Source organism: Apis florea, unplaced genomic scaffold (assembly GCF_048593485.1).
Source record: "Apis florea isolate Af1SG1 unplaced genomic scaffold, ASM4859348v1 contig_2291_pilon, whole genome shotgun sequence".
Lineage (NCBI taxonomy): Eukaryota > Metazoa > Arthropoda > Insecta > Hymenoptera > Apidae > Apis > Apis florea.
The window spans coordinates 3,335,998-3,361,522 of NW_028256553.1; the positions used below are offsets into that span (position 1 = coordinate 3,335,998).

At 44.8% G+C, this 25,525-nt stretch overlaps 2 protein-coding genes across 2 annotated transcripts in view; both read left to right on the forward strand.

The window, feature by feature from the left end:
- LOC100868752 (protein pangolin, isoforms A/H/I/S) overlaps window positions 1–17,821 on the forward strand; it is a 197,603-nt gene extending 179,782 nt beyond the window's left edge. The window contains exon 6 of the mRNA XM_086903495.1: window positions 17,747–17,821. The gene's annotated coding sequence lies outside the window, so the exon portion shown is untranslated. The remainder of the gene's footprint in view (window positions 1–17,746) is intronic.
- The window catches only part of LOC100867811 (uncharacterized), a 38,084-nt gene continuing 26,947 nt past the window's right edge, over window positions 14,389–25,525 (forward strand). Inside the window, exons 1-2 of the mRNA XM_086903487.1 lie at window positions 14,389–16,449; window positions 17,747–17,894. Of these exons, the coding sequence (XP_086759613.1) occupies window positions 14,389–16,449; window positions 17,747–17,894 (2,209 nt within the window). The remainder of the gene's footprint in view (window positions 16,450–17,746; window positions 17,895–25,525) is intronic.

A 25,525-nucleotide genomic window follows, 5' to 3' on the forward strand; every position in this document is an offset into this window, starting at 1 on the left:
CCATCGACCGGCAGTCGGCTAGACGAAGGTATCGATCATTATCATGCGCGAGAAGACCGGTGACGGTTTCCAAACCTCTAGAATTACCGGGCTGGAGAGTAATCCAATCCAAAGCCGGGGACTAGGAAACGATGACAAAATTCGAAAAGAATCGGATCGGCCGGTCGAATCGGTAATCGTGTAACGCGAGCACATTGCTCCGAGAACATTCGATACTGGGAACGAGGATGCTCGAGATGGTTGTGCAATGCGCCATTCGCCGTTGTCCGATCATAATACCCCGGTGGGGAAAAGAGGCGTTAAAAGTTATATTCGGCGAGGGATGTTCAGAGATACGAAAAAAAAAAAAAAAAAAAAAGAAGAAGAAGAAAGGAAGGAAGAAAGGGGAGAAAAGGAAGAAAGGAAAAACGTTGGAAAAGAGAGGAGAATAAAAAAAAGGGGGGGAGGGGGAGAGGGATAGAGGAGAAGGAATTAACGAAGAGACAACAACGTCTGGCTGGAGATACAAGGAGGAGTGGTCTTGAGAAGAGACGAGTATTGTTCCATTCGAGGAGTAGGAACAAAGGTTTAGGGAAATTGTGAGCTGGAAGTGGGAAATGGACCACGAGGACGTTTCAAACTTTCGTACAAAGAGTTGTTATAGTATTTTAAGTAATAAGATGGGAGAGGGATAAATAATAGAGACCAAAAGGGAAGCATAAATGGTTAAATAATAAGACACGTGTAATAATGGTGGAAAAGGTAAAATGGTAAAATGCTTGCTCACGAAGCGAAATTTTAAGTGTTTTCAGTCAAACAATTGATGTTGAGTAAATAAATCTAGGAAATCGATTAAAGCAAATGCTTCGATAGAAAATAAATAAAGTAATAAACGATAAAAGTAGGAAAAGAATCTCAACGAGGAATCGAACCAACAACTTTTAGAAAACTAAGAGGATAAAATGTGGATGTGACGGTTGAAAGTTAAACAGATAGACTTACTGAAAGGAGGAATCTATGAATTAAACCCGGCGATTTCTCTTCGAGATCGTTCGAATAATCCAGTTGGAAAAGGGTAGTTGGTAATTAAGACAAAATCACGAAGAATTGAATTGATCTCGAGAAATTATTCGATTCGTCGTCCAGGAAGGAAAGATGGCGGAAGAAGGGAGAAGATAGTTGGATGTATATACTACGTAGGGTGGTGCGTGGGTGGGCATACATGGATGGACCGTGTACAGTCGAATACGTTGGTAAATATGTGGGCTGTAACTAGGAAGCTGAGCACGCGAGAACCGTGTCCGGGATAGTCGTCGTAGACTTAAAAAAAAAAAAAAAAAAAAAAAAAGGAAAAGAAGGAAAGGAAAAAAAAAGAAACGAAAAAAGAGAAAGGAATAGAAAGGAAAAGAAAAAATGCGAAACACCGATGCAGCGCCGGCCATATACGGTATGCTCGGTTTAAATGCGCACGCTCAATTATTTCCCAAGATATACGGTCGCTGGACTGGAGGAGGGTGGAACATTCGTTGCGTTATTACTTTCCGAGACTTTAATATCACTCTCAGATTTCTTTCTTTTTTTTTTTTTTTTTCCTTTTTTTCGAGGCAGTTTAATCAGACTTGGAATCGATACACACGCTGCAACATTTTTCACGAGTGATTTAAATATTACAATATTTAGTAAATTGCAATACACTAAATTCATTCAGTTAAAATATTCCGTTAAAATATCCATCGACAATTATATCAACAGTGAAAATTTCAAATCGACTATCTTCATTTCGATCCTCTTAATTAATAACACGCGAAGATTTACGGAGATGAAAGTTGCAAAAATTCGAATCGAAATTGTCCACACGACTACGATTCATAGTATTCACAGACGAGGAGGGGGGGAGGAGGGACGAATTGTCACACAGGCACAAATATGATACGCGATGAATGCACAGAGGCCACAGGTGGACGTACGATTAATCCTTTCTGGGTAACTGGTTCCACCGGTGAAACCAGAAATTTGTATCCCTTTTCCAATATTTTTTTTTCTTCCTCTTTTTTTTTTTTTTTCCTTTTTTTCTCCTTTTTTTTTTTTTTTTTTTTTTTTTTGTTATTCTTCTCTCTTTATTTTTCGGTGCCATCGGTTCAATCGATATTCGGAGAGAAAATCACTGTTGGGAAACGATGAGGGCGTGAGGGCGCCCTCTCTCTCTCTCTCCCTCCCTCCCTCCCTCCCTCCCTCTCTCTCTCTCTCTCTCTTTCGTCCCTGTTGTTTTTGCAAAATCCTCCGGAACGAGGAAAAGCTTCACGTTCCGCGAGGATCGCGAGGGAGGCAGAGGGAGGAGGAGGAGGAGGAGGAGGAGAGGAGGAGGAGGAGGAGGCAGAGGGGCGACACATCGAGACACGGAATCGCGCTGATGGAACGCGCGGGGGAGGGCGAGGTGGGATGGAAGCGAATTTCGAAGCGCGGTAATGATTTATTTTTTACCGAATTTACAGAGCGGGGACTGCATTTTTCCTCCCTCCCTCCTCGAATTTATTAAAGGGTCCGACGCGGCCGTTTAATTGAAAAAGCCCCTCGCGCGAATTTACCGTTAAATAATTGTTGTGTTTTTCGACGCGGCGACCGGAACGCCGGCGTAATTTCGCGGGCGCGAAAAAACGCAATCTCGCCCAATATTTGCCCGTGGCCCTGTTTTTCCCGCCGATAATTCCATCGTTTCAACGTTTAACCCCGAATCATCCCCGAATATATATATATATATACATATATATATATATATGTATGTATGTATGTATATATGTATATACATTACACGGTGTATATCATCCGTGTGTATCCCCCGTTTAAAATCCTCCTTTAAAAGCAACCACCGCGAGGCTTAAACGGGAGTAGGGAGAGGAGCGTGCAGCAACGTGTCGCGAGCACAAAGGGGAAATTACAAGGAACGATTATTTTAACTCCAAACACCGGCGCGAGAAGGAAGAGAAAGACACGACGCGCACTCGCAAAGAGAGAGGGAGAGGGAAACTTAACGGATAAAACGGAAGGGAAAGAGAGGGATCGATTCTCTCACGCAAGGGTTTGAATAAGGAATCCCAATGCGCGCCGCTCCAGCAAATAACCGTGGAGAGATAAATACCCGAAAGCATATAGGGGTGAAAGACACACATACGCGATTAGTAGTAACTCTTCGCCGTGCCAGACGGGTGGAATTGGCGGGGAGGGGGTGCACGAGGAGCATGCACGATTTAAAGTACAACGGCGGGTCCGTCGTCGTGTCTCGCCTCTTCTCGTCTCTGGCCGCGAAGAACGGTCTCTCCAACCCCTCGTCCCTGCTGATCGTCCTCCCTCTCTCGCCTCCCCTCCATCCATCCGTCCGTCCGTCCGTCCGTCTCTTTCAATCCCCCGGGGAGGGAGGGCGAGGTGTACAACCACCCACCCCCGCATGGGTCTCGGTGTGCAGGAGCCCTCTCCTCCGCAACCACCCTCGTGGCATGGCCCTGGTCGACCGAACGAACGAGGGAGAGAACCCTTCCTCCCTGCCCCCAGAGCGCCTACGCCTCCCGCGTTGCCCCGGCAACCCCGGCTTGGGGTTGGCCTCCTCCGCCTCCTCCGCGGCTCCATTCACGGCAACCCCCCTCCTCGTCACCCCTCCGCAGAGCAGTTTCTCTCCTTCCTCGATGCCACGAGGGATGGATAGAACGAGAGCGAGGGAGGAAGAGAGAGAGAGAGAGAGAGAGAGGGAGGAAAGGCTCTTTCCACCATCCTTGTACGGTCGTCGCGCTTCGATACCCTCCTCGGCCACCCTGCTCGCCGGAGCAAGCTCGGTCCCCCGCCCACCCTTCTACTAGCCTCGTTTCTAGACTCGGCGGAAGAAGAACCGAGGAGGAGAAGAACGAGCTTCGTCGACGACGACGACTTGGCCGCCGCGTGTGTGGAACGGCGAATATCTTGCAAATAGAGGGAGAAGGAAAAGGGAAGGAAGGAAGGATCGAGGGGGGAGGAGGATGTCGGCTCCTGTGGAAGCCAACCGGATTACCGTATCCTCGAATAATTCATGCATACTCGGCCTGTGCATACTCGACCACCACGTCGTATGCCAATTTCACCGATCCTTATCCTTGTCTGTCCAGGAGGAGGGGGAGACAGAACACGGATCGGCGTACCGTGAGACGGAGAGAGAGAAAGAGAGGAGTTCTTTAGAAGGGTATAATAATATCGTCCTTGTCCGTGATGACGTGCTCGCGCTGTATTGAGAAAATATTATCGATCGAGAGAGAGAGAGAGAGAGAGAGAGAGAGAGTGGAGCGCGCGCGCGCACGACCGCCCCTGCGGGGGCGGCAGTGCCGCCCGCGGGGGCGAACGTGAGAATTTCAGCGTGGTCGATCCCGCTTCCCTCGGTGGGACGACGACGACGACGACGACGACGACGACGACGACGACGACGACGACGACGACGACGACGATGCGCAGTTCGGGGGATGTAAGCGAGCACCGAGCCGACCGGAAGCGGGGCGCGCAGGTAATCGGGGAAGGAAAGTCGGAAGGGCAAATTGGGATTGTTAACTCGTGCGACGAATGCTCGAGCGAGGCCACGCTCTCTCGAATATCTCCGTTGAACCGTTCGCTTCTGCGAATTTTAAGGGTTTTTTTTTCTTTTTTTTTTTTTTGATTATCGGTTATTGGTTATTGTTGCGATGGTTTTTCAGGAATTTGATGGGATTGTATTAAAAGATTATGGTTTTCCTTTTGATTCGTTGGATCGAAGAATTGATTGTAATAGATGAAATTATGAAGTTGATAGTAGTGGAGATTTGTAGAAATCATTTTTTAGAAATTCGAAGGATGTATAAAATTTTATACACGAATAAATGAGATCGTAAAAGTTTTAGAAAGGCGAGGAAAATAAAAGGGTAAATGCATAATTGACCATGTGACAATATACGGATGAAAAAAATCGTTTATAACGGAAAACTCACAATATTTTAAAAACATGGTGGTATACAAATATGAAATTAAACAGTGTATAATAATAATTTGGTGTAAACAGCTATTGATACGTTTATTATATATTTATTTTTCGGATTTCTTACAAATTACAATTATCAAAGATTTTTACAACTTTCTGACAAATTTTAAATTTATTGCACTTTCTATATATATATACATACATTTCCTCATACTTACGAACGAAGTTGCGCGTATGTTTTTTCAATCCTTTTACAGGAGGAAGCTCGGGGCGAATCGACAAATGTAAAATTTTATATTTTAAATATACGATTATTTTCTGTCATATGCACAACGTAATTACTGCAATTTATTGCGCATAAATAAACAAAGTGAAAAGTAGTTACGTGACTGCAAATGCAAATAATTTACACAATAAAATCGGGTAGTCGTTACTTTTAAACTTCTCATCGGCTGTTACTTTGTAAAAGGATTAAATCTAAACTTGTTTGCTTGCAATTATACCGTTTATAGCATTTTCACTGAGTAATCTACTTATAATAATAACAACAATAATAATAATAATAATAATTTGCTATCCCTCTTACGAACGTGAAACGAACGGAATTACTTTTTCAATACTAGAAATGATAAATCTTATTACGAAAGATTCGTTGAATATGATCCTGAAATTGTACATTTGTAATTATTAATAATCAATATTATAAATTAATTAATCTAATTAAGAATGTAGAAACAGGTATCGTATAAAAATTAATTTTCGAAATATAAAATTAATAAAATTCGATTTGCATTTAATATACGTTAATCCTTGCACGGAATACTCAAAATTCTAAATATACATTATCATAACGAAATTCCAAAATTGAAGCGTGAATCAATAACAAATATGATAAATGATGTGAATCCAGCTGAATTAAACAAGTTTTAATTTTATCTCCGACAAAATGGAACACACTGGTACCCAAATATTGACATAAGTGACGCATACTGACTCGCATTAATATTCAGACACCATTGCAACGGATTATTACATACTTTATATATATATATATACATATTGTTCATAATTAACCCATTGAATTGTATTTTTATTATATATTAAAATTACTCGTTACTGTTTACTAGTAAGTTCACTAGAGACGTAAAAAAAAAAAAAAAAATATAATAATAAACTGTTATAATCAATTTCCTTTATCATTTAATATTCGTTGCATTTCTTTTCCAAATATAAAACGCTATCTCCGTGGAAATTCGGGTTGAACAATTTGAAGCTCAAATTCCGAGAGAAAATCTGAAAGCTTGAAATTCAAAGATAAAGTAGTAGCCAAGGATAGATAACATTACCAACGAGTATCCCTCCAAAAAAAAAAAAAAAGCAGAACAGCAGATTAAGAAAGAACTATTAATCAATTGATCATTATAAGATATCTCTTATGCGTGTATCTTATCAAGAATAAAAATACGATCGAATTCTTTTATATTAAGAATTTAATTAGGAAGCAACTATCACGTTAAAAATCCGCCCAATAAAAACAATTAATCCATTACAACGAACGATCTACAACGCCCTTTCGTCGTCGCAATAAATTCCCCCCCCCCTCTCTCTCTCCCCCCCTCCTCCCCCTCCCGGAAACTGAAAAACGGTGACGGTCTGGCGTGTTGCACATACGCGGCTGTGGGCCGCAGCCGAGCGGATCGAACGCCTCCACGTGCGTGTCAACCGCGGAAGAAGAAACGTGGGGGGGTGCAGGAAAGGAGGGAGAAAGAAAGGAGAGGAGAGGGCGCGCGTCTCCTGTACTCCGCGTCAGGCTGTAGCCCGAAAAGCGAACAACCCTCTTAACGTCGCCGAAACCCAGTCTCTTACGATGTTACGCGGATGGTGAAGGGTGGCGAACACGGAGGTTGCTCCTCCATCCGCTTTTTCTATCTGAAATAGGGTGAATCGAATTGACGCCGCGTAAGAGGCTGAACGACGCTCGTATTCGATCTTCCGGATGGAGGAGTCGCGAGCATCTCGCGACTTCTTTCCACGAAAGGGAAACACCGCATCCGAGGGGGTTAAATCGGTGGTAAACTCTTATTCGGTTCACGGCGACGACGCCGTTGAAAGGGAGGAGGAAGGGAAAGATGGGAATCGTTATTGGTGGTGGGGTGCGTGCGCCGCCTGTTTGACTTTAATCCCGAATCATTTTATTCGATCGTTTGAACTGGATGGAAGAAAACTATCAAATTCGTATCGAATTTGTACTTCGTACACTTTGCTTTATAATTAATTATACTATTGTTGTCGGATATTTTTTAAGGAAATTATATATCGTGTTTTTAATCATAATAATTGTTTGTTTTTGGATATTCATCATTGGATTTTCGGTAGTTCTAGTTGTCGATGCGAAGTGATAATTTGATGATAAGGAAGAAGGATGACAATAATTTTTTTTATCTCCAATTTAACTTCTTACGTGGAAAATATTTATGCCATATTGTTAATTCAAAGCGACATTTGCAAGAATTCCAAAGTAGTTCGATTCATTTCAAAACGTTACGTTATAATACTGGACGAATCGATCGGAGAGATCAAAGTGTTAAACTTAACCTTACAAAAAAAAAAAAAAGAAAAAAGAATAGAAAAATTAATGATTTCTCGGTTTTCGAGCGAAATAAAAACGGGGGCAAATGCGCGAAATATCCCGAGAGTGCAATCGATAATGTGCTCCGACAATTCTCCATTATTCTTTCGCTCGTATTATTTCTTCGCGCGGTTAGCAAACGTATTTTTCTCGTACGAATGGCGCGGTTATCGCCATCGCGAAACACCGTGTCATTAATTTTCGCTCTGTCGATACACACTCGCCGGCCCCTGTGTGTCGCGCACAATAAAGGGTGGGGGAAGAAAAAGGGCGTGCAGATACGCGATTATCGTCTTTAAAACACGGTTCCGCTCGGGTCAACGGCGGTACATGGAAAAGCTCTCTATATCAGGCCTATAACCGCGCGGATTGACGGCGTTCCGGGACAGATAACCCAATTAAAAGTTACTCGCGGCACCGTGCGTTCATCGAGGTTTCCGTTGCAAAGAAAACGCGTCGCCCGCGTGATACACGCCACACTTTCCCCGCGGTTTAAAATCGTGAAAACGGGTACGGCCAGTTTCCTTCCCGGGGTGTGGACACTCGTGCGCGCCACTCTGATATTTTTTTTTAGTTCCCCTTCCTTCTTTTCTTTTCTTTTCTTTTCTCCCTCCCAACGTTGCCGCTTTTTTTACTCTCGACGGTGAAACGCGCGATTTCGCGCTCACGTGATAGCGTGTACGACGTAGTGGTAAGTAATGACTCCGATAGCGTTGTTGTTATACGGAGTTCCTTTCTTTTTCTTTTTGTCTCGGCGAATTTTTCTTCGCCTCGTTCGAGAGGTGGATTGGGATTTCGAAATTCGGGGGGAGGGGTATTTGTATTAGTGCAGCGATAAAGGATTTCAAGATGAAAAAGATCGTAATGGGTGAAATTTTTGTTTCAATCGAGGGGGATTAAAATAGTTGGTGTAACTGAAAGTATTATTCAGAATTAGTTATAGCCTCGTATGATGTAGAAAAATTCTCAATAGCTTTTTAAAAAAGGTTTTTTTGTTTTGTCCTTTCAATCAAAATGCATCGATGTTAATTAATATACGTCATTTTCGAAAAATTATTCGATTGAAAAATTTTTAAACGAGCAACATGATTCATTGTTTTTCACAGTTTATCGATTTTCTTTTTTCCTTTTTCATTAATGTTATCTGTTTAACTTAAAGGATTTTTATTTTAATCAACTTAACATTACACTGGTATTATACATTTATAATTTTAAGTATCGATAGAAAGAATTTCCTACAAAATTAATTACTTAATTTAATTTTATTAGATCAATCTTTCTAATAAATTCTTCGAGAAGATTTTTCACCTCGTTCTGGAATTAATTAAAATTTACTCTTCATCTTTCTTATTCTGTAAAAAAAAGTTATGGCTGCATTGATCAGATTTTTAAGTTAAGCGAATCTCAAGTAATAAGATTCCTTGATGAAAATTTTCTTTTCGTTTAATAACGGGAAGGATCGTGAAAATTACAATGCCGGCTGTTAATGATTCAATCGCGCAATCGAAAGGATGAAAAGCATCGAATGATTTCCGTGGGAGAGACCGCCGATTAATGCCGTACCACGCACGGTCCGGATCTACTGTGTCGAACAAAGCGTTTTTCAGCCGCGTTGCCTGAGCTTTAAGGGCCATCCATACGCCGCTTCTTCAAACTCTGTGCAAACTCCATTTTGCGTGAATTGTTCCTTCGATCTTCGAGCTATTCGAGTTTTTATTATAGGTTATTGAGAGAGAGAGAGAGATTCTGTTCCTGGTGATTTGGAAGACATGTATTTATTCGATTATTTATATCTCGTTTTATTCATCGCTTATATACATCCGTGTTATATAATTTTATGTTTGTAATAATTATTAATCTCTATATTTTAGACCGTTGTAATTTATTAAAAATTGTGATCAATTAGAAATCTTTTTTTTTTTTTTTCACAAAAAAGTTTTTGTTCACAGAGTTACATTAATTGATCGCATATTTATATTTATTGAAATGTTTCTTTGTAAATCACAAAGATATACTACTATCCTTTTTTCGTCTTGAGTTTAATCTTTCTAAAAAAAGAAGCTTCCAAAACTTTTATTACTTGTTGACTATATATAACGATTTCATAATATCCTCTTTGCCAGAATTTTTACATAGCTAGTATTCAAGTATTCAATTAGTACAAAATATCCCACCATATTATATACATATCAGAAAGATTAATTTACAATCGGACCATCACACGACGACCAGGATCTCACACGATCTTCATTTAATTAAATCTGCTCTTGAAACTCGAAACCTCCCTCATTTTACGGATATTTGATTTCCACGAAAGATAAAAACGGCATCCCATTTCTAATATAATTTCCCCTCCCGAATTTGCCGATTTCGAATCGGCCACTCGGCCCAGAATCTCTCGTTTCTCGCGCAGGTGTCGTGTGGACGGGGCTTTAGATCGGATCGCGGTGGCATGCGAGACTCGAATTCCGGACGTGGAGGAGACAACGCGTAGCGGAAAGTAATCACGCATATACCGGGCTGCAGAGAGAGAGAGAGAGAGAGAGAGAGGAAGGCCGATCGATTAGCCTGTATCCGCGATACGTACGCCACCGCCGCGCACCGCAACTACGTGACAAATATTATCGCGATCGACCGACCAGCTGCGTTTGATGTGGACGCGTTTATGAAATGCCGACACGCCGATAATCATGCGCGACCAGCGCCCAAGGCTAAATCCGATTTGCAATATTAAGCCGCCCCCGCGCGCCCCGCGTTACAGGAAACGGCCGAGGAGGGGGAGTTTCCTTTCTTTCTTTCTTTCTTTCTTTCTTTTTTTTTTCGACCCTTGCTGGCTAATTAGCGCGCAGCCAGGAGGAGCTCGTACACGAACGACACGTGGTCGAGATCCGCGATAAGGAAGGCTTGTTTTGGTGGGTTAGGGTGCGAGGGTTTCTTTTTTTTTTTTTTTTTTTTGGAGGATGCGAGAGCTCGTCTGGATGATTGGATGTAAATGAATGATTTTTTTTTTTTGGAGAGGAGGATTTTGAAGAGGAGTTGAAGGAGTTGGATTGGAAAAAAGAAAAGGGAAAAAATTGGTAGCGTGGATACTTTAAAGGGATTGCATGTAATTGAAAAGATTGGAGGAATCTATATAAGTACGATGTTTCGATCAATTGAGCAATTTGCAGGAGAAGTATCAATGCTTTAATTTTTTCTTTTTTTTTTTCTTTTCTAGAACTAGAATTTGTATAATACACGCATCGAAGGATCCCCCTGTTAAAAAGCAATCAATTTCTATATTCTGTATTTTAATAATATTGCTGCAACAGATATCGATGAGGGCTTTTGCTCCTTTTTTTTTTTTTTTTTTTTTATCTTCTTTTAAAAAAATGTGCGCTACGGTTGAAGAACAGCTTTACTAAAATTTCAAACCGTGTTGGTCGGTAAAAATTGAATTCGAACGTAGACACTCGAGGCTAATGGAGCTTCAGGACGCCATCGAGGTTCGAGCCAACACTCGACGCGTCGTTATCGGCGTCGATTTCAATTAATCGTTTCACCAAAGTGAATAGATAGCGAACCAGGTAGATAGGTCACTTTTTCCCAACTTATATAATCGGGGGAACCGTGATATTCCACATCCAATCATCCTTCGTCTAACGCTTGAACAACGTATTCTCATCGAGATCCGAGATCGTTATGCCTTTCAACTTTTTCATTTCTATCATCTTACGTGCATCCTTCAACTAATCTTCCTACATACATCCCTTCGAATCGTCAAATATTTTAAAATCAAAAAAAAAAAAAAAAAAAAAAAGAAATGGATAATTCTTCGAAACTTTGAATATTTCGAAAAATTACACCTTTATAATATCTTGAATTAAAATTAAGTCGAATTTTACAATTGAAACGAAAAACCTTATCCATAAATAGAAAAGAAAAGGGGGAAGGGAGGAATTGGTGAAAAAATTCTGGGCACAATTTCCGAAGCTGAAAATGTCCGACCGATCGCATCTTATTCCCCTGGAACGGAACGATAGGGCGATACACGATCCCGAATGGCTCGGAGCGCTGATCTTTCGCTCCAGTTACGAAAAAAAAGCCTCTCGCGAGAGGCTACCTCTCTGCCGTGCAAATTGGAGCACCGATAAACGTGGCTCGCTCGATCAACCCCCTTTCCAAGGGGAACGTCTATTCCGGTAACTGCGTTCTACGACACGGGTGCACTCAACCCCTCGCCTGCACCCCTCCCTCCCCCCGCGGTCGGACAGCGCGTTTACACAGCTTTAAAAAACCGTGCACTTTTCTCCTCGGACAACGGATGGATTTGTTTATCGATTTGTTATCCCCGCGAATTTCTCCCCCTCGTATCTCTCTCTCTCTCTCTTATTTTTTTTTGCAAGTCGTTTGCAAGTTGTTAGCGGGTTTATTGAGGATGTGGAACGTTTTAACGGGGACGATTATATATATATATATATATTTGCAGCCGTGTGCAGGGTATGAAGTGTCTCATATTAGTTATCGCTCGATTGTACTTGGAAGAAAAATAAAATACGATCGGGAGAAAGGTGTCCCGTGCATGCGGGAAAAGATTGCTTGATCATCACCACGTGTGCTCGACTCGATCGTCAAGTAAGTCACGAAGAGGAGGCTGTTAGTCATGAAGAGAGAGTAACGTGACTACAATGTTGAATGGGGAGCATCGTTTGTAATGATGGTGCTGCCTCGTGTTTTCTCTTTTAACTTCATCGTCATTCCTAACGATTCGAGATCCTCTTCTGGAATGAAGCGGTGGACGCAGGATTCCCCGAGGAATAAACAAAATCAAAATGTCCGGCGTGCGTTTCGGTTGAAGGGGCGAGCACGGGGAGAAACTGCTATAGTGCAGTTAACTAGAATCCAACAGTGAATGCCTGTTGTAACGTGTCTCGCAACACGGTTGACAACTTCTTGTCTTGCAAGTTGAACGAAGTTGATCGATATCTTCATTCCTGGAAAATTCGAATTCTACGTAGTTGAGTAGCAATTTTGAAAGGGAAGGATATCATCGCGTGACATATGTGATATATCGATTGTCGATTTTTTTTTTTCCTTTCTAGAATCGAGAGATGAAACAAACGAATAAAGATAGATAAGCTATGAAATTAGATACGTCGGATGAATATGCTACGCGTGTCGCACGTAAATAGCTGCTCACTGGATCCGTGTGAAAGAATGGTAGATGGCGCATCGCATACGTATTCGCATCGAGACGAATGGCCAGTTTCAATTCTTATCAAAATATAATCTCGATCCATTTCAATTCCATCAAAGAATATCATCGTCTTCGATGTATAATAATAAAATATTAATTTTCTGCTTTCAGAAAATATATATATATATATATGTGTGTGTGTATGTATACAGTTCTGTTATCCGCAGAACGTTTCGTACGATGTTTACATACATCATGCTTAGATTACAACGTAATAAATACTTTGCTGTGCCTTCGGCTGGTAATCGATTCAGTGTGAAGCGGAGAACGGTATCGCAATGAACGAAAATTATAGTTTTAACTATTGAAGAGAAATACAAAATAATTGGAGATGGATCGAAAATGATGAAAGTGCAACGAAATTAGCAAGAGGTACACGGTGTTGGGAAAACTACTACTATATTTTATAAAACGCAATATTGGAAATTGTATACAGAATGTAGACTCGAGACGCAGTGTAATTCTGCTTACGATATGGGATGTCGAAAGAAACTGTCGATGTTTTCTTCGTTTCGAAAACTTTTATATTTTGATATATTACGTACGTTTACGTATAAAGAAAGAAAATTCGACATTTTAATAATAAATTAATCACCAAGATGTGCTCTTGGTTTGTCAGAATCACGATAATGAATGATATCTCTCCTTATACCACAACTCTATTTTCATCGTCAATTTCTCAAAATCAAACTCATCTTGAGCTAATTTCATAATTACCAACATGCTTACAAAATTCAAAAATTGACAGAACGTATTATCCTAGACTTTACAAGATCCAAAATTCGCGAAGCGATATTTTAACGAAATCAAAAAATAACATAAATAAATATTGTCGACGTTATTCCCGTATCTCTTGGAAAAATCTCTTCCCCCATTTGTATACGTCTCGACGACGTTAGGACGGAGCATGATCGATCGAAGCGTAATAAACAAATTCGTTCCCGATACACCGTCGATGGAAACATAAGAAATTCGGGGGAGGGAAGGGAGAGGAGATAAGCGAGACACGAACGGTGTCGCGGGATCAATCGGCACCGCCACTTGATACGATAATTTACGACCTCGCTATTTCACCGTCACCACCGTGACTTCTCCCAATCTCTCTTGGCGACTGTACATCCGCCGCCGGGCTACCGCTCCCTCTCTCTCTTTCTCTCTCTTTCTCTCCCTCCCTCCTCCTCCTCCGCCCAGTTCCTCCCGACGGCAGCAGCCTCTCTCTCTCCCTCTCCCTCTCTCCTTGTCTCTCGCTCTCTCTCTCTCTCTCTGGCTCGGTTCCCGTGGCGCGCGCTCGCCCGTGTTCCCGTTCTCTCGCTCCATCCGCCCCCGCCCCCGTGGCATGCCAACCAACGAGCCGGGGCCGCTTTCGCTTTGTGCGCGCCGGGGCGGCGGTACATCAAAGCCTTCTAGTTCCCGCTCCGGCCTTTGACGGCTGCGTCGCGGCCGCTCGCTCAGTCATCGCTCGGTAGGCGAAGCCGGCACGCCGTGGATGAACGGTCGCGCGCGCGCCAACGCTCGCCGAATCCGTGGGATTCGGTGGCCGCTGGCAGGGATTCGCCGGGAATTTGCGAGTCGTGGACGATGTCGCCCCGTGGCAGCAAGTGCGCGACGCGGCAGAGGCCGACAGGGAAAGGAAGGCGCGGGCCTAATCATCATCATCATCGTGAGAATCAGCGTGATCAGCAGCAGAGGAGACGGGCGGAGGAGGAGGGCGACAGGGAGAAGAAGAGGAGCGCCGTCGAATCGGTTGTCGAAGGAGGTGGCAGTTGCTCGACGACGACGACGACGACGACGACGACGACGACGACGAGAACGAGTAAGTCTGCGGTGGCAGCGTGCGAGGGTCGATCGTCGTGGGCGGGGCGCATGCGCCAGCCCCTGGAGAGCGGCCTCGAGCCCCGTGAAAACGGCACCCTGATGCAACAACGATGGCCGACAAGCAGCAGCAGCAGGCAACGCCGCCGCGATCGGGTCGACCTTTCCTCGCCTGCCCTTTCCTCCTCCACGGACGAAGCATCCGGAAGATCGACCTCGCCACCGTCGAGCGCCTCCTCGCCTGCACGCTCCACCTCGTCGACATCTACCGGCGCGATCTCGCGGGGGAAGGAGGAGAAGGATCGAAGGGAGGAGGAGAAGGAGGAGGAGGAGGGGAAGGGTACGGAGGTGGCTCGTGAGGACAGGATCAGGAAGAGGAAACAGGAGAGGCAGTGCCCCGCGAGAGGACGGGATGTCGTCGTCGTGGTCTCGGAGAAGTCGGCGTCCGCTTCCAACTGTGCTCCTGCCATCTCCCCCCCCTTCTCCTCCTCCACGAGCCCCGACAAGGCGAGCCCCGAACAGGCCAATCCAAAGGGTTGCCCGACCGTCTCCCACTCGTCCGTTCTCGAGAGCCTGAGGAACGCTCTGGAAAGCTACGACCGCAGCAGAATCTACCTCGCACATGTGTCCTTCCTGGATTGGCGGGACCTGCCCGGACGACGCCGCCGCGCCGCGGCAGCTGGTGGCGACGCTGAGAGGGTGTGGGTGGTGGGGGCCGCGGATCACGAGGGCCACCACAGGACGCGGCTGCTGGTAACGGGCCGCCATTGGCGGCCACGTTGCCTGAGACGGGTGAACATGCTCAGCCAGCCGGTGATCTACGCCGGCGGCGGCAGGGGTTCCCTGACCGTGGACCTGTTCCTCTGGTGGTTCCACCGGGAATTCGCGGTCACGGCGATGGCCATGCATCCCGACGGCGCCGTGTTGGTCGCGGAGACCGCCGATTACCTGCCACCCGAGGCCGACTGCGTGGCCGCTGACGGATTGGTCCGTTTGTTCGTCGTGCCGAAGGATTGCCTCGAGACGAGGATCGTGGTGAGGGAGTTGAGGGTGAGGCTCGCCACCTGCGTCCTCTCCAGAGCCTGTTACGGCGTCTATCGCAACGTCTCCAACCACCCCGGAAAGGAGGCGACCACCACCGACCCCCTCGCCGCCTATCTCAGAAGATTCACGTTGAAGGAGGCGTTCGCCGATCTTCACCGAGCCTGGCTGAGCGTCAGATCGGAAACGTTCGCGAGAAGTTGGGTCCTGCCGCGGCGGGAACGCGACGAAGGCCGCTCGAAGGGCAGCCTGTTGGCAGCCGGCGGCCTCGTGGCCTTCTCGTCCCGCGTCCACGCGGGCTCGAGCGAGGCGCAAGAGGAGGACAGGATGCTTTTGATCGAGCTGCAGAACGTGGCGAGGGAGGCCGGTGTTCGGGTCAGCGACGAGGAGTTGAGCGAGTGGATCCTCGAGGACGAGGGCTGCTCTAACGATTCCTCCTCCTCCTCCTCCTCATCCTCATCCTCGTCGTCGTCATCGTCGTCGTCGTCGTCGTCGTCGTCGTCGTCGTGCACCGTTGGAAGAAGGAAGGAGCATCAGGAGGATCATCGTTGCCGCGTGAAGATCGAGGCGGAGGAGAAGTGGGCCGATTACGAGGGGAAGCAACACGGGGCGACGGACGGGGAGGAGGAGGACGAGGGGAGGAAGGAGGGGGAGGAGGAGGACGAGCCCACCGCGGAAGAGACTGTCGGTCTGCTGTCGAGGGTGCTGACTTGGATGGAAAGGGAGCCTCTCGATCCGGGACTGTTACTCGCTGTCAGATCGATGCGCGATACCGCCGCACTCATGGTAAGCACCGACAACTGATAAGAGACAACCACTCGAGGTATCGATCCCCGCCGTCGGTGGGATAGAGAGAGAGAGCTCGTGCGCCGCGACCTTGCGAGCCTCCGTGGCCAGATTGAACTAATTCTCTTCCGGCCGCGGATGGAAAGTAGGAGCTTGGTTGAAAGAGGAAGGGACAAGGGGGAGGGAGAGAGTGAGAAAGAGAGGAGGGATAAGAAGGGACGCGACGAGTCGCGCGAGAGGACGGTGAAGAGCCACTTGAATTCGGCGATACGTCGCTCGAGCCGACGAATGGAAAAGCCGAACGAGAACGAACCCTCGAACGTTCGAGGAGCGCGCGCCGCCGTCTTTGCAAATTAATGCTCGAGCTCGATAAGCGCGCTTTCCCCCCTTCGAGTAGTTTATTGAATTGTATATTATATTTCCTTCTCGACGAGGAGAGAGAGAGAGAGAGAGAGAGAGAGCGGAAGGCTTTTTACTCGTCCTCGTTCGTCCTCCTTGTTAGATTGACGGAGACTCGTGCAACGGGACGAACAGGGATGCTAATGTCTATGTTAAATAGGGAGGAACGGAAATGGTACTCGACGGGGGCCGATCAAAGAATCGGATACTACCTTTGTTCGATCGTTAAAACAGCCTGTTGGTGGTGGTGGTGGTGGTGGTGTAGGGCACCGATAAATGGGATGGTTTCTCGATGCCTGGCCTGTTGTCGTTGATCAAAAGGATAACTATAGTCGCCACTCGATCAATCGGGTTGTATTTCTTTGCTTCCGTGAAGGGGGCCAATTTATTATTTATTATTTGTTATTTAATTTATTATTTAACTGAATCGAACGCTCCTCTCCTCTTCGATGAAACACCTGATGATATCTTTCGATTCAATTCGATTAAACGAAGGAGACGTTCGAACAAACGGACGTTCTGATCGTCGACACGGGGGGGGGGGGGGGGGGCGATGAGAAGAAAAATCAATTTACATATATCGTCTCACGCAAACACCTGTCGATGCTTCCGGGGATGCATCAATTAATTAATTGATATCCCCGGGCGGACTGCTAATTACCTGGCTGCATTAACGAAGCATTAATCAACACGGCATTAATTAATTACTCGATAACGATAATGCAACGCTGACACGCGAGGCTATATACGCGCGCCCTATCGTGTCCATATACCGCGTCGAAAACGGCGCAGGATATATTATTATTATTATTATTATTATATCTATATCTTGTTACGCGATTTCGCAACGTGTCTCGTATTAACCGTTTTCCCATCTCTCTCTCTGTTTGATTTATAGGCGAGCAAGATGGGCCTGGCGGGGACCCATCCGAGCGGTTTGCCCTTCTTTTGCCCCAACGGGGACCACCTGACTCAGCCACCGCCTGCTCATATGGGAATTCCACCGTACGGGACGCTGGATGCGGGTAAAGCAGCCGCAGCGGCAGGTGAGTACCAAATATCGGCTTTGAACGAAGCTTCGACGGATTCGACGGAAGGATCGAAATGTTGGAAAGGATCTTTTATCGAGAAGCGATTAATGTACAATTAATTATGAATTTTTAAATATCTATTTAAATACTGGTTTTAGCGTTAAATAATCCGATTTCAATAAGTCATGTGGTTGTAAAGGATGGGTATGAATATTGATGTTGCAAATTATAAATCTGAGAGAAAAATCGAAAAAGTTATTTTACATTTATTTTTAATACTATTACTGTTGAAACAATAACGATTCCCTTTCGATAAACGATTTGAAGAATTTGTGATTGTATACGATACTGAATCGTACGAGATTAATAAATTTGAAAAATTTATTAATCAAATTATTGTATCTGTATATTGTTTAAATATCAAGCGAGAGTTGATTGTGCATCGTGCACAATCGGTAACTTTTCCGTTTCTCGATCTTGAAACTGGCCTTTAATTTTCCGCAAAATATACACAACAGGAGGATCCATCCTGTGCTATCGGTTAAATCAATAATTCTTTTACGAAGTTAAACCGCTAGTGTCGGCACAAATATTGACAATTCTCTCAAATTGTAATTGATGGAATACTTCTCTCGTCCCTGTAATAGAGCAACGCAACGATTCGCGGCAACACTTCGCGTATTATTTCACTGTATCGATCCATGCAAATATTAACATCATCCCTGTGATATGCGAACAGTATAAACAGGTTTTCTCTGTGGCTCTCGATCGACAATAATCAAGGGAATGATTCAATCCCTCGATCCTTCATTCTATTTTCTCGAGAATGGAATTACTCGAATATGAAAAAAAAAAAAAAAAAAAAAAAAGAAAAGAAAATTCAATTTCTATTAAACACTGAAATATAATAACGAATCATTGTTCGTGGTTAAAAAAGACAATCATCATAAATATAAAATGATAAATTTCTTTCTTTCGCTCACGTATCGCTGAACCCCATTGTCTTTGTTCAACAATAAAAATTTGTCAAAGGAGCATGACTCCGTGTAACGATCCCAATTATAATTTAACGAAAAACAAAACCTAAGAATTCCTAGGAGATAAAGAAAAATTTCTCTCGAAAGCGATATCTTTATGAAAAAAAAAAAAAAAAAGGTAACTCGTTAGGTCGGATCAAATGTCGTGCAACAATCCCGATTGTAATTTAAAACTAAGAAATAAAACTTAAACATAATTTCTAAAAGAAAGAAAAATTTCTCTCTCGCGTCATCCTTGACAGCCTCTTCAATAACAAAATAAAAACGTCTCGGTTAAACGCCCTTCTCTCACTCGAGAAAAAAAAAAAAAAAAAAGGAAAACAACGATCGTCCATCGGATGAAAACAATCGAAATGTTTCGAGAAAAGAAAGAATTTTTCTTTCTCCCTGTCTCTCTCTCTCTTTCTCTCTCTCGAAAGAGAGAGTTCGCTTCGTAGTTAGCTCAGTGTCCTTTGCACTCGAGGCAAATTAAAACTCGCCTCCGCGTGGCCGATTGTTGGCAGCCGTGCAAACATTGATATTCCTACGGGGTCCTCTAATTGAAGGAATATTTCTTATCGAGTCAAGGGTTCGATGTCGAGGCTCGAACGCTGAGGGAGATACAGAGAAGAGGGAAGTCCGGGCGTCCCCAGAGGGGGAGGATAGAGCGAGGGTAACAAAGAGGGAACGTGAGAGAGCGAGAGAGATTGATGCGGAAGTGGTGGTGGGATAAGAGAGAGAAGAGAGGCTCGCGAACTGGCGTCAAGTAGGAGAATAAGAGGAGGACTCACCATTAGGCTAATCAGCCAGGCATGCAGCCTCCCTCTGGCGGGTCAAGGGGGTTTCAACCCGCCTCTCTATTTCTACAGCTTCTCTTCTTCCTACCCTCGTTGCACCCGCCCCCGAGACCGCCTCCCCTGCCTCTTTGGGGAAACCCTCGCCATCAACTCGCCAGCCAATGTGGATTAACAGCCGATGACCGATGTATTTTGTCGACGTGGCGATGCTTTTCAGCTAGGATGCTTCTTTGTTCCACTTTTTTTTTTCTTTTTTTTTTTTTTTTTTTATGTACGAATGTGTGAATGAAGCAAGAACACACATATTACACGGGTGATGGTTACGCGATTTCTCTTTGAATGGTGACACGGATTTTTCTTCTTCTTCTTCTTCTTCTTTTTAGGAAGAGTACCCGGGACCAGGTCGAGTGCGAGGGAATCGGTTTTGAAGCGGTTCGTGGTTTCGCATTAATCTCGTTGAGAATCTCTTGATATTTTTAGTCGAGTAGAAATTTCCCCCCCACGTATTTTTTGCGTCAGAAGCATCAATTTCGACAACGCTCCTTCGATTACGCTCCATTATTATTATTATTATTATTATTATTATTATTATTATTATTATTATTATTATTATTATTCTTGTAAAATTGTTCCTCCGAGAAAGAGAACGAGTTTAAATTCATCATCTCTTGCTCTCCGTTGGATGATAGGTTAGGTTCCACGCGGTAGATAGAAGAAGAAGAAGAAGAAGAAGAAGAAATTCGAGGGAAATACACCAGGGTATAAACCGAGGTGGAGATTCTGGACGTGTTTGCGCGCGCGCTATCTTTCTCTCCTCTCCTTCTGCCTCGGGCCTACCTCGGCCTCGCCACCCTCCTCTTGCTCACCCACGTCCCTGGAATATGTAGATGGGGTTGATAGCGTTTATGCACGACTACGAGTTCGTACGGCTCGGGTTCTTTGTCTTGCAAACGAGCGAGCATTTTGTCCCTCTTCCCCCTTCTCTAACCCCCCTCCTTCCTTCCCTCGAGCTCGCTCTCTCGGTTTCTTCTGCTCTCGCGCTATCGAGAACGAGTGAGAGAGAGAGAGAGAGAGAGAGAGAGAGAGAGAGAAAGAAAGGGAGTGTTCTCTGTCCCCCTTATAGAGGGTTCTCGGCTCTGTTCAGCCGCCACCCACTCACTCACCCGCTCTCTCGTGCCACGTAGCACCCGGCCGAGAGCACTGCCGCCACCTCTCTCGTTCAACCGACCCCTCTTCTTCCTCTTCCTCCACCGCGCGCGCCTCTTCATCTCCTCCTCGTTTCTCTTCCCTCCCCTCTGTCTTCCTTTCCTCCTCGCTCTTGGTGCGTTGCCCAATAATCTGCCCTCGTCCTCGATGCGTTTCTCACTCCCAAGCCCATCCACCTCTCCTCTCCTCTCCTCTTCCACGAGATTCGAGAGTTTCCAACGTTCGAAACCCCGTCCCCTTCCGCGAAGCCACCCCCTTCTAGCGCTAGCGCCACCACGGCTCTTTCTTCCTCGCTCGCGATTCTCGCTTCCAGGAATATATTTCTAATTAGCTCCACTTTTCGATCTCCGCCGCGTGTTTATTTCAGGATTTTTCTATGGAACAGAGGAGTGTCGAGGGGATGGGGTTCGAGGAGAGGAGGGTCGAGAGGATCTCCCGGCGTTTTTTTTTTTTTTTTTTTTTTTCTTCGCCGGGGCTCCACCATTGATCCGCTTAATTTTTCTCTCCTCCTAGCGCCACCCACGCCGACGGCGATCTCTCACTCACTCTCTCTCTCTCTCTCTCTCTCTCTCTCTATTCCACTTTGGCCTTTCTTTGTCTTTGTCTCTCGGCCTTTCCGCCGTTTCTCGCTTCCGTCGCGATTATGAGCTGCTCTACCCAATTTTTCTGCCCTCCCCCTTCCCCCTCTCCCCCTTTTCTTTGTCACGTTCGTACGGTATTTTTATCCGCCGAGTTATATTTCGATTGTGGACGGAATGTTTCCGTTGTTACCGGCGGAGGGAGCCCCGATGGTTCATTGATTCCTTTGCTTTGAGCTTTAAACGGTTTTGTAAATTAACCTTTTCGCACCCGATGTTGATGGCCTGTACACGATACAGCTCTTTAATAATGGTGGAGGGTATATTTCCATTCGATGAAACAAGATAGGTTAAATTTTGGTAATTAAATCTTCTATCCAAGAATATTGTAAAAAGTGTGTTTCTATATTATTAATAATTGGTAAAACAGAATTGTTTTCATAACCTCTAAAAAATTTGATCTTGAAATGATTAATTTAATTTGGTCTCCAAATTTTGTTGTTCTATTTTTATTTTGCTCCTTTATTTAACCTTTCATCCTAAACATTCTGTACAGTTTCAATATCTTTTATTGCACTGATAAAAATAAACTTTCTCTCTATCATTTTCTTACCAATTCATATACGAGGCAAATAATACAAATTTCTTACACGTGTTCTCAAACACCATAAACAGTTACGATACGAATATGTAACGATCGAAATGGTATACTTCTAATTCACAAAAGGGGTACAGCCTTTCCACCCCAACCAATTTGCACCCCATTCAACGGTGCACAGAAATGACCTAACCGAACATTGGTGGATCTTCATTGAAAGTAAATCAAACCAGTCGATTAATGAACATAATAGAACGTCAAACAAGGCGGGGAGTATCACCCCTGTGCCATCCTCGCTCGCGCGCGCAAAGCCACTCGGCCTCTTTAACCGTCGGCTGCGATTCTTCGAGCACTGTAATCCTTCACGAGTAGGTTCTCCAGTTTTCTCACCGCTTCGAGCGGTCACTTTGACATCTTTGTCGGGGTTTCCACGCGTGCGTCGCGGCCTCGCGCCACCGTAAATACACTTTTCCTCTCGTTCGAGTGTTAAAATACCACTTGAACGTATCCTCCTCGCGAGCAGATCTCGAGTGCCACAAGCCTCGAGTGCGAGCGCCACCGATAGTCCTTCTTTTCGCGAAAGAATTATTCTTTCGGCAACCCCCCCTCACGAGGGAGAGATACCGAGTGCCCTTCGGATTATGATAGTTTTCCTCCTAACGAATTAGCACGGTTACAATCGTCTTTTTCTTCTCCGTTGTTGTCTTCTCCGTTTTTAAGAATACTCGATACGTTATTCCCGTCACAAAAATATCCAGCTTCGTTGAATACGAAGATATGAAAAAATCGTTCTCTCATATTTGATTAAAAATGAATTGAAAAAAATTTATTACGAATTATCAAGTATCGAAATCTGTTAATCCATCAAAGCAAAGAAACTATTCGTCTTAACGATGTTTCGATTAAATAATCTATCCACCAGAGCCTAACCCTCCCTCTCCACATCATCGGATCCCTTTGTCGATCTCGCTCGAGGAGAGCCATATTTCCTCCCCTCGTAGCGACATTCCTCCCCTCGTGTAACTATGACCGGGGTAAATGTTAACGATACCCTTTAACAGGGCGAAACTGGACTGGATCTCTTCCTCCCGAAGGGAAGAGGAAGTAAGGAGGGGAGAGAAAAAAAAAGAAAACAGACTTCGAACGGCATCGAAGTCGCCGACGATCGAAGGCGCGAGAGAGAGAGAGAGAGAGAGAGAGAGAGAGAGGAAGGCAAGGAATAGGAAAAGCGTTGGAGGGGGCGAGACGAGGGGAGGGAAGACAGAGAATATCGCGGTATACACCGGGAGCTCGAGTTGTTCGAGAATAAAAGAGTAATTTTCCGGGTGGTGAGACCCCGATAATGGGGTTGCAGACTGCCGAGTCGACTGGAAAGTGATTAAGCACACATGACGGAGCCCGCGGACTCGCCAGGATATTACGAGCCACCCCTTTCAACCCTCCCCCTACCACGCTTCCCTTATATCATCCAGCTCCTTCTGCTCCGCCGCGGTTCCTACTTCTAATTCTCCGTCCCTTACATTATTCGTACACGGTATCGGACAGATAACGACCCCTTCCTGCGACCCAAACCACCCCCTTCCTCAGATTCTCCTCCTTTTTAGTCCGTGAACCGAGTGAACTCGATCTGTCTGTGTTCTTGGTGTTCGATCTCCCAGAGTCTGAATTTAAACGGATCTTAGATTTTATAACGAAGTGAAATGCGGACAAGGGTGGGACGAAAGCATGAGATTTGATTGTTTGTAAAAAATTCGATTCTTCTCGAATCGAGTGATATGGATGATCATGCATCAACTTATCAAAATTCAGGAAAACATACTTCTAATCTCATTCGCTGTGATAAAACTGTATAGAATAGTCTTTTCTTTCGATAACTTTGCCAGAAACAGGGACTGGTGTGACGTACATCGAGATTGGCTCCTACTAAAAAAATCTTCATTTTACCATCCTATCCTATTAAATAACTTAACCAACAGCTTTCCCAGCTTGATGCAAATCATCCAATTCTCTGATCCATCTTGTCTGTGGAAACGGGGTAAGCGTCCAGTGATCGAGAGCCCTCGAACGCGGTGGACGCTCGTTATCCGTCCGCAGTGGGGGAAGGGAAGTGGCCCTATCGTGGAAAACCACGCAGTTGACCGATTTCGTAGCGGGGCACCGCCTTCGGGACACGTTCGACCGCCGCGAAACGCAAAAAAGGAGGGGGTGGTGCGTTGGAAAAGAAGGATGACGCGGAGGGAGAGAAGTATTGGCCTCGTCAAGCGGTTTCAGGCTTGCCGATATTCCGGCCGCTTCTCGTCGACCCTTATGAAGCCAATTACACTTCGCCTCGCCAAAGGCACCCCACTTATAGCCGGCAGCCGACGTTTCTCTCCTCGGCTCTGCAACACGTATTAGATACCGCCACTGTGAAAGCTGGGCCACCCCTTTTCCACGTCCACCCTGTGCAAGCCTCGACGATCCAGGGAGGGGCAGGTTTCGAGTAATTATCGATGGGGTGGAACCAGGATTCGTACGACCGATTTTTTTCTTTTCTTTTTCTTTTGCTGCTCGAAAGAGACTCGGTTTAGAGTTTTTTAAGAATTTTGAGCTAGCTTGTTAAATATAACGAAACGCATAATTTATCGATTTATCGATTTCAAAATGAAAAGTCGGAGCAGAGGTGCACTTTTCGATAAATCGCTTATATGTAATGATAACAAGAAAGAAAAAAAATTGGCAAAGATTGGCATTATGATATTTCGAAACAATACAATTCGATGATAGTTTACGAAGATCATACGCGATGCAAATTATTATCAAACAGATATTGTCGACAGAGAGAAAAGGGTGGTGGACGCCGTGGGGGTTGCGGCCGGATAGTGATCAATGCCGGGTCATCCGATTCCGTGTTTGTAGTGCAAACCGGCTCGATATTAAATACATAGTCCTCCTTTCCTCCAATCGGCTCGTTCTTCTTTGATCTCGCCAGTAATAATGTTTATCCTGCATCCGCTGATACGACGCCGACGGCGCACCGCATCGAATAAATCAACCCCGTGGAAAAGTAGCCAGGATAAATTGCGGTCGCTTCCTTCCTCAGGAATTCGTTAATTATCACGTTGCGAGATCGGTCAAATGGATGAATTAATAAGAGAGATATCGATTCGAGGGGGTGGATCGATCGATTAAATTATTTCGAATTATTCAAAATATATATTTCGAAAGAAGGAAAGACTTTGTTTTCGCTCGGATGGAAAAGAACTCGGTTTCTCATAACGAGACGCCTAATTAAATGAAATTTAATTATAATATAATACTTATCCCCCAAGTTGTTTGCGAAGTAAAGTTTCTTTTCTAAGATGAAGGATTTGAAGAAGATTTGTGGAAACTTGCGCGCGCAAGAAAGCTCGCAAACTTCTATTAACGCTTTCAAATATCGCCGTTTTCTTTGAAATGGCTCTCGACTCTC